Below are 9,198 nucleotides of genomic sequence, written 5' to 3'. Positions count from 1 at the left end.
TTTTTGCTTGCTTGATTTTTAATAAAAACACCTCAGTGGCAACTATTATAGAAAAACTAAGGTTTCTACTCCTGATAAATCTAATTTACTTATATTCCAAGTGTTAATTTAACAAAATTATTACAGGTAGGAAAGCTTACTTTCCCCACCCCATAGGCATTAATAACCTTCATATACTCTAATTACAAGTAAATTCAAAATATTTCATTAAAATTTTTTTCATATTAATATCTAACTTAAATCTCAGTGACAGCATTAGTATATCATCGAACTATTCAGAAGGGATGTTTCAGGAATTTTTTCCAAGCACTTGCAAATTTCAAATTAAGTATCTTCAAAGTAAAAACCTGTGGATATCTTGCTGAAAATTAGAAAAGTTGAAACCATGGTTACTACTAATACAGAATGTAAAATAGGAAATTATTTTACTAATGCCATCTTAATCATCCTGACATTCTTTCCTTAAATTAATCTCCAAACTGCAACCTCAGCACATCAAAAGAATTTCAAATGAGCAACCTAACCCTAAGCTGCAATAATATATGCTTTGCACCAGGGAATAAGTATTCTCTTAACCATTTCTCTTCAGACCACTATACCCCATAAGACACAGTAGGGCCTAAAATTGTTATAAAGAAAATGTACAGGAAGAAAGTTTGTTATAAAGAAAATGTATTCACAAGCAGACTTTCTTCAGAAAATATAATGATTTCTAGTGCAAAGATATAAGAATGTCTAGTCTTTACTAATGTCAAAAATCATATTTTGGAATTTATTTGAAAAGTGACAACAGATTCTCAAACACACAAAGTACTGTCAGGAGATTAAACAAATGAGGAATAGAGTACTTGTAATTCAGTTTCTAAAGGGAAATTAAAATGTACTACTAGGTACAGGGTTCAGTTAAAGAAACCTTTTATGAAAGATAATAAAACACTTATATTGTTTAAGTGACTAAAATTTCAGAGAAGAGAATACCTGAGGGTGATTTTTGGCTCTATTAAGACTTATTTCAGACTGCCATGAATTGTATAAACACAAGCCTAAATCCTGTAATAGGGCCTTTTAAACACTCTGAGACACCCTATGGTTGGTTCCCCAAGATGTGTGTTGTTCTCCTCTGCTGCAAAGAACAAAACAAGAAAACCAATTTGTTCAATTACCAAAAAAAACTGTATGGAAGTAAGACATTTTAACAAAACTTAACAAACGTGTCACAATTTCCTGAAGCCTAACACTAGCTAAAATATGTACTGAAAATGTAAAAGATAAATAAATAACAATCATTTTAAAATACTGTTCTGTTGAATATGAAAAATATTGTTTTTATTGTTTGTAGAAGCATTCTTTTATTCAATGTTTTATTACATCAGAATTTTTTAAATGAACTAAATTTTAAACAATATTTAAACAAAAATATCTACCTCACATTTTAAGTCAATGCAAATTTTCACTAATTTAGAATATTAATATATTAATATTGGGGGAATTTTTGGAAATAGATATATATAAAACTGTCTTATAGACCTTAGAAATTAGCAGGTTTAGTAATGGTTCATAAAACTTTACAAATCTCCCTAAACTGTATTTTAATACAAAGAAAATTATATATAGACTTTGATTTATATTCAAAATTTCAGTTATTTTATAATCAATTTAAAACAGAAGTAAATGTCTCATAATTCTTTTCTTTTTTTTTGAGGATTAACATTCATCAGGATTACTACAACTGAAAACACTTAAAACATGTATACGCACACACAGACACCTAGAAGAGGCTATCTGGGTAATTGTTTTAAAAACACTAATGAACTAATAATTAGGCTGGAAATCATGATTTACAATCAATATGACATAAAATATTATTATATATAAATTCAAGGAGAGGACATTGTAGTCAGCTTACCATTATTAGCTGTAGCAGTACTGTATCTTGCACACATTTACAAGTCATGTTTTCAAACTAACAATCTGTTTTAACTGCTTTGCTCATTAGCACATGAAGACATTGGCTGAGCTTGAAACATTATAAATTGTATTTATATATATCCTAAATTGGACAGGTCCCAAGATTAAATGCTGTTATTTTTAGAACACAAATATCTCCTTTTATCTTACATCATCAGGAATAAACGTGATTCATATAAGTGAACTTTTTATTCACATCTTAAAGAAATGATAGCTTAAAAAATTTTTAAACCATCTTTTTGATGGAGTTGGTCCTAAAATGCCTTGGCTTATTGCTTAGTAAAATTCTACTGCCGGGTGTGGACCCCTAAGCTTTCTGAGGAAGATTTCAGGGTCAACACTATGACCATCAAATATAATAATCTACTATAATAAAGTACTGATCTCAGAAACTCCTGAAGTATGACAAATGTTCATTTTACAGTTGCTGCTTCTGTAGTTGTAGATCCTTCCTCACTATTCCATATTATTTTAGGTTCTAGAGGTTCTATCCTGTTGCTTCTAATCTGCTTTCCTAAACTTATTTAAATAACCAGCATTATGTAATTTTTCCACATTATTCTGGCCCAAAGGTAGCTCCATAGTTTTCCTTAAAATAAGCTTTTTTTTCTTTTTCAGGTGGGGGAGGGGAGAGGGGAAATGGAAGAGAGATGGGCTTGATATTTTGCTAATCTGTAGGCTTACTTCAGAGTTGCTGGATATTTCCTGACAGATTAGGTTGCTAAAGGAATACATACCAAGAGGTGGCCACATTACCATATTGAAGACAGCAGTTAACTCTTCCAGCTGAGACCAGAAAGGATAATATAATAATATGCTAATGGTTATTAGGCATTTGCTATTTTATCGATATAAATTATTTTATCTACTGTACAAACTAAGATTAAACGTACATCTACAGTCTATGAAATTATTTGCCAAAAAAATTTCTCTAGTTAAAATTTAATACTTCCCTTTGTAAATATTATTGTATTCTTGTTAAAGAGTACCTGATACTTGTTAAAATATCAAGTAATACAGGACAAGGTGTTATAAAAACAAAACACACAGCTGGGAAGCATTTTATTTTCTTCTACTTCATATAACATTGTTCAGGACCACAAGACTCTAATGGTCTCTTTCCAGCAACTTTTATGACTTCGGAGTACCACTTAAAAATATTTACTGATGCTATAAATATTACTGTTTTTCTACATATTGACAATTTTAATGAATGCCATATCCATCATATCTCTTGTTTTTTTGGTCAGAAAGATAAACAGAAACTTTAAATCAAATGTTTAGACATTCACAAGTGGTTTTTAAAAGCACACCCAAATCAACCAAATCTACATCAGCAACTGTTATTAGTTTCAATTGTTATTATTAAGAATTCTTAACAAGGACATACTGACTGAAGCATGTATGAGATTTTTTTAATTATATATAATTTAAAAGCAAAATTAAATTTATAAATAAAAAGATTAATGGCCAAATTAAATAAAGTTTAAGCATCAGATTTAAAATATCTTAATTTTTAGGTTATTCAGAAATACATTTTGTGAATAATAAGAATTACTTCATAAATATATATATAAATATAAATATATATCTACAGGATCTGCAATGCAGGAGAAAACCCTTTAAAGAAAAAAATTGCACTTTTGGATTATCAGGATGCTGTCATATTTACCCTTCAAGTGAAATGTAATTACCATTCCAGGTGCTTTTGGCACAAGTTTTTAGGAGAATATTGACACAATCTTAAAAACACAATGCTTTTATATTTTATTCACTGGAATATGATGAATCAAACAGAATTCAGAATTCTGACCAAAAATATTCAGGTAACTGCAACTGCTTAATTAAATACAAAAAAAAATATTGTTTTAAAAAGACCTTAGACTGCCTTTACATCTGGAACATGTAAAATTTTACCAGCAATACGTTTTTTTCAATCCCCTCAAGCAAGAATTCCCAGCCTACACAGAAAGGTAACATTGTCTTTTTCTACTCATATATGACTTAGATCACACCCCAGTATATAAGGACAAAAAATAAATGTATAATAAAAAGATTGGATAAATCAGGAGAGGCTTTTTGGTCTTGAATTCTTCACCCACTAACAATGAAGCAGCACTGTAGGCAGCCCAAAACACACCAAAGAGCTTTAAAAAAACAAACAAAAAAGACAAAAGGCAGCATATTAGCAAGTTAATTAACATTTTGGGTATCATAAAAATAACATTTACAGTATTTTTTTAAAACAACCCTAACAACCAATTGTAGAAGCAGTAACACTTATTGAGAATGTTTAAAACTTGTTAGGAATATTCATCCTTGCTCTGCTCCCTGACTTCTGCAAATGAAGTCTTTTGTTATCAAACTTGTCTAATCATAGGAATCACCTTGGGTGCCTATTAAAAAACAGAATCCTGGGATTCATTCTAGTTCTCCTGAATCAGAATCTTTAAAGGGAAGAAGGGTCTAATTATCAGACTTTTTAACAAGTGTCCCTGGTGACTTAAGATACGGCAACTTTCGGAAAAACTATTATAGGGATAGGCAGCTGAAAGATATTTGTTTCCTGAAAGAAAACTAATTGATCTTCACAAAATAGAAATTTTTCCTTTTTTTCCCCCAAGAAGTAGAAAAACATATTAAGTGAAAATTTTACACAACATTTATTAAGTATCAAATCATTTTCCCAGGACAAGGTAGAAGTATAGTGTTACATGGAAAGGAGGAAAACCATAACATTTTGGTTGAGTTTTCTTTTTTTTTTATTGTTTGAAAATTTTTCATAATAAAAAAATTTTTTTTGCTTTTTTTAAAAATTGAAGTATAGTTGATGTCCTAATGTATAGCACAGGGAACTATATTCAATATCCCATGGTAAACCATAATGGAAGAGAGTTTTCTGATTATGCACGTGCTTAATTTTAAATTATTTCAACTAGAAATTTATATAATACTTATCAATATAGTCACTGAAGGCATTTTACAGAATAAAATGAAAGGAAGAACTATAACGGTAGAAATCAGGGAAACTATGACAGAAACAGACCTGGCACAGACCAGGGTTTCTCAACCATGCACTAATCAAAATAGTTGTGGGAAGTTGTCCTGTGCACTGTAGGATGTTTAGCAGTATCCCTGGCTTCTAGTCACTATATACTAGTGCCATCCCAGCCCTCCCCATTTGTGATACCCAAAAATGTCTCCAGACATTGCCAAATGTCCTAGGGGGGCAAAATCGCCATCAGTTGAGAACCACTGGTACAGAGGTAAAAAATAAATACTGGCAGACTGACTGAAAATGTATTTGAGATGGTCCGATTTTATATTGTGCTTTTTAAACTAAAAACATACAAAAAAACCTGCAAGATATTTTAAACCTACAAAAGTATAGGGAAATAAATGAAGTAAAATTATAATCAAATTGCATTTGTATGGCATGATTAAATTTTTTTGTAAATAAATGGTTAAAGATTGGTAAGAGTTACAGAGATTTAATGTTAAAAAATGAGTGCTTGTAGATTAAACTGTATTCTAATGCTAGAGTTAAGTGATGAGAGTTTTGCAACATTATTTCTCAGCAAACTTTGGACTAAAACAAGAAACATGTAAAACAGATTGCTACACACAGAAGATTAAGTGATTAGGGAAAGAAATGTGGGGAAGAAAATCTAAAGTTTAAAAAGAATTGTATCCTAAACTTTTAATGATATAAAAAAGATTCTTCCGCTTTATAATAAAACATTCACATGTTGCATAAAGAACATTAAGACCAATTTTCAGTTGAACTCAATGACTAAAAATAACCAGAGGACAGTTTTAGCAATTTGGGCAGTAGTCTCAGAAGCATTCAAACATGCTTTAACCCAAGTAAAACAACACACAAGCAGTGATCCTGAATGATTCAGTAAAGTGGTATGTTCACTAAGGCTAGATAATTAAATGCCAGCATGGGGCTAGCTCTTGTACTGTAAGACTTTTAAACTAAGTGCTAATAATGACAATTAAAAAAATATTTAGGATTAGAGGAAAGAAAGCTCTTCTCCTTGGTCTCTAAAGTGTTCAAACAGTTCAAACATACAGAGATGTTCTCAAAATATTCGATTAACATTTATAATAATAACATCTACCACTTTGCCTACTCTGTTAAGCACTATACTAGACATTATTTATACTTTAAAATCCATAACAAACCCTAAAAAGTAGTTAAGACTCTCAATTTGCACAGGAGGGTACTAAAAGATATCTCCCCAAGGCAAACAGCAAGTAAGTGGCAGAACCAGAATCTGAATTCAGAACTGACTGGTTCCAAAATCCAACTCTTCTCAATACCCAAGGCTTATATAATGTCAGTATTAGCCTGTAGTTACTCAATTCTAAAAGGAATAATTTTATATTGGAATTAGTAATAAACTTTAAGTAAAACCAAAACTCATAAAAGTTACTCTACTTAAAAATTTAAGTCGAAGTTCTATTTTCCATAAAGAAAAAAAATTATATTCACTATGTTATATACATACATGTGTTAGAGTGGTCATTTATTTCCAAAAGTTGTTCAAAATTAATAAATGCCAAAATTTAAGTTCAATCACTACTCATTAATATTTAATATTATCAGTAAATGTTTAAAGTGGGTACATATGTTAATATAAGCTTAACACAGCACAAAGAAGTCCTGATCTCTGCAACACAGAAAAGCCAATTTATTAGAACCATATATATCATATTTGGTAAAGAACTTACTATTCAAATGAGTGACAATTATTAAATAAATGTCCAGTCCCAGTGGAATATTATTTTATTTATTTTTAGCGAGGTTTTTTTTTTATTGGAGTATAATTGCTTTACAATGTTGTGTTAGTTTCTGCTGTACAATGAAGTGAATCAGCTATATGTATACCTATATCCCCTCCCTCTTGGACTTCCCTCCCACCCCCCTTCCCAATCCCACCCATCTACGTCATCACAGAGCATCAAGCTGAGCTTCCTGTGCTTTATAGAATATTCCCGCTATCTATTTTACGCATGGTAATGTACATATGTCAATCCTAATCCCCCAATTTGTCCCACCATCCCCTTCCACACCTGTATCCACATGTCCATTTTCTACATCTACGTCTCTATTCCTGCCCTGCAAATAGGTTCATCTGTACCATTTTACTAGATTCCACATATATGCGTTAATATATGATATTTTTTTCCTCTTTCTGGCTTACTCCACTCTGTATGACAGACTCTAGGTCCATCCAGATCTCTACAAATGACCCAATTTCGTTCCTTTTTTATGGCTGAGTAATATTCCATTGTACATATGTACCACATCTTTATCCATTCATCTGTCGTTGGACATTTAGGTTGTTTCCATGTTCTGGCTACTGTAAATAGTGCTGCAATGAACATTGGGGTACAGGTGTCCTTTTGAGCCAGTGGAATTTTAAATAAATACCTCCCACAAAATCTAAGTCAGATGAACTAGAAGAAAATTTTAACATTAAATTAAAAAATTCTCTGAGTGTAATACCCCAAGGTCTGATTTGCTCTTTGTTCTTTATTCTGCCATAGACATACATTATAATTTATGGCAATTAAAAGGGGAAAATAAAAGAAATACAACTGGTATAATTAGTGAGTAAGGTCCCTGTTCCAAAACACTACGAACTGTTTGATAAACAGTTATAGATTACAAGATTCTTAGCCAGAGAACTAGTACAGTCAGCTCTTATTACCTGTGGGTTCTGCATCCACGGATTCAACCAACTGTGGATCGAAAATATTTGGGGGGAAGAAAAAATACCAGAAAGTTCCAGAAAGCCAAACTTGAATTTGCTGCACTACAGACAACTATTTATATAGCATTTACATTGTATTAGGTATTGTAAGTAATCTAGAGATGATTTAAAGTAGATGGAAGGATATGCACAGATTACATGTAAATACTACACCATTTTGTACAGGGAACTTAAGCATCTGCAGATTTTCTTGTCTGCGGGGGGGTCCTAGAACAAATCTCCCATGGATACGGAGGGACAACTGTATACTTTTTTTTTTTTACTGGGAAACAGTAAACTACTTTTTATAACACACTACTTACTTTTATAAGTGTAGACACCACTTCAAATGATCCAACCACCAAAAGTATAGGGGCTATTACAATGAGAGGAAGTAATGAATATCCTATAACTCCAAGAACTTGGCCATATGCAACCTGTGAATTTTCAAAATGTTAAATAAATATCACAGAAATCAAGATACTTATTTTAACCACTATTAAACATCATATATACTTTGTTGTACTTACATAAAGGTGAGAATTAAGAAAAAAGTATCATACCCATTATATTTCAAATTATCATATAGTCTCATATTCGTGGACAAGGTCAACAACCCACCGTGATTTCAATTATCAATTCTGATAATACCCAAATCTACATTTCCTGCCCTCTCTCTTTTGAGCTTCAGACTTATATATCCAATTACCTTGAGTATATCTCTTAGTCACTATTTCCCTTGTTGTAGAAGGAGTATTTAAAGGAACCACAACCATCTTATTTTGATGAAAAATTCAAGTCTAGAGAAGCTAGATGTGACAAATGCAGACTAGAAGGGAAGGGAGAGAAGGTAGGAGGACTGAAGAGAGAAATATTTTTTAGTGGCTACTGTGTGCCACACTCCGTGATAGAGCTTCACATATTGTGAAGATCAAGGGCACTAACAACCCTATGTGGTATTACTGTCCCCATTATGAAGAAAGTGATTCCAGAGAGACAAAGAGCTTTGCTCAGGAAAGCAAAGCTAGTTGGTAAGAGTTCAAATTAAGATCTAGGTCTTTTAACTTCTCTATCAACAGTCCTAAATTACCAAAACATTTAGTGACACCTTTTTTCACCTAAAATTTATATGAGGTTTTGTCTAGAATGTAAGAAATAATATGCAAACAAATGTCGCTGTTAGAATTATTTTAAATTTTCATAAGCAGAGTGATAAAATTACATAGATAAATGTTATTCTACATTTATTCAAGAGTTTTAAGTTAAGATGATGGATTGAGTGCATATATCTAATACCATTCCTTCCTGAAACTCCATTAAAAGGGAAGGAAAAAAGGAAACTCCTTTTTATAAGAAGCATAAACAGGAGATTAGAAGACAGGACAAGAGCAACTTAATTTTGGAAACTGGAAAGCAGAAGAACAAGAGCTTGGTGGAGACCTTTCCACCAAGTATGAGAAAAAGG

General features: G+C 31.6%; 1 protein-coding gene across 1 annotated transcript in view; it reads right to left on the bottom strand.

Moving 5' to 3' along the window:
- Positions 1–1,348: 1,348 nt before the first annotated feature.
- Positions 1,349–9,198, bottom strand: part of YIPF4 (Yip1 domain family member 4) — a 29,402-nt gene continuing 21,552 nt past the window's right edge. Inside the window, exons 5-6 of the mRNA XM_082672326.1 lie at positions 8,057–8,170; positions 1,349–4,115 (exon numbers count right to left, since the gene is read on the bottom strand). Coding sequence (XP_082528452.1) covers positions 3,978–4,115; positions 8,057–8,170 — 252 coding nt within the window. The 3' untranslated portion in view covers positions 1,349–3,977. The remainder of the gene's footprint in view (positions 4,116–8,056; positions 8,171–9,198) is intronic.

Source organism: Grampus griseus (genome assembly GCF_964374135.1).
Source record: "Grampus griseus genome assembly, chromosome: 15".
Classification (NCBI taxonomy): domain Eukaryota; kingdom Metazoa; phylum Chordata; class Mammalia; order Artiodactyla; family Delphinidae; genus Grampus; species Grampus griseus.
Note: the sequence above shows the minus strand (reverse complement) of the source record. Positions and strands in the feature narration are given on the sequence as shown.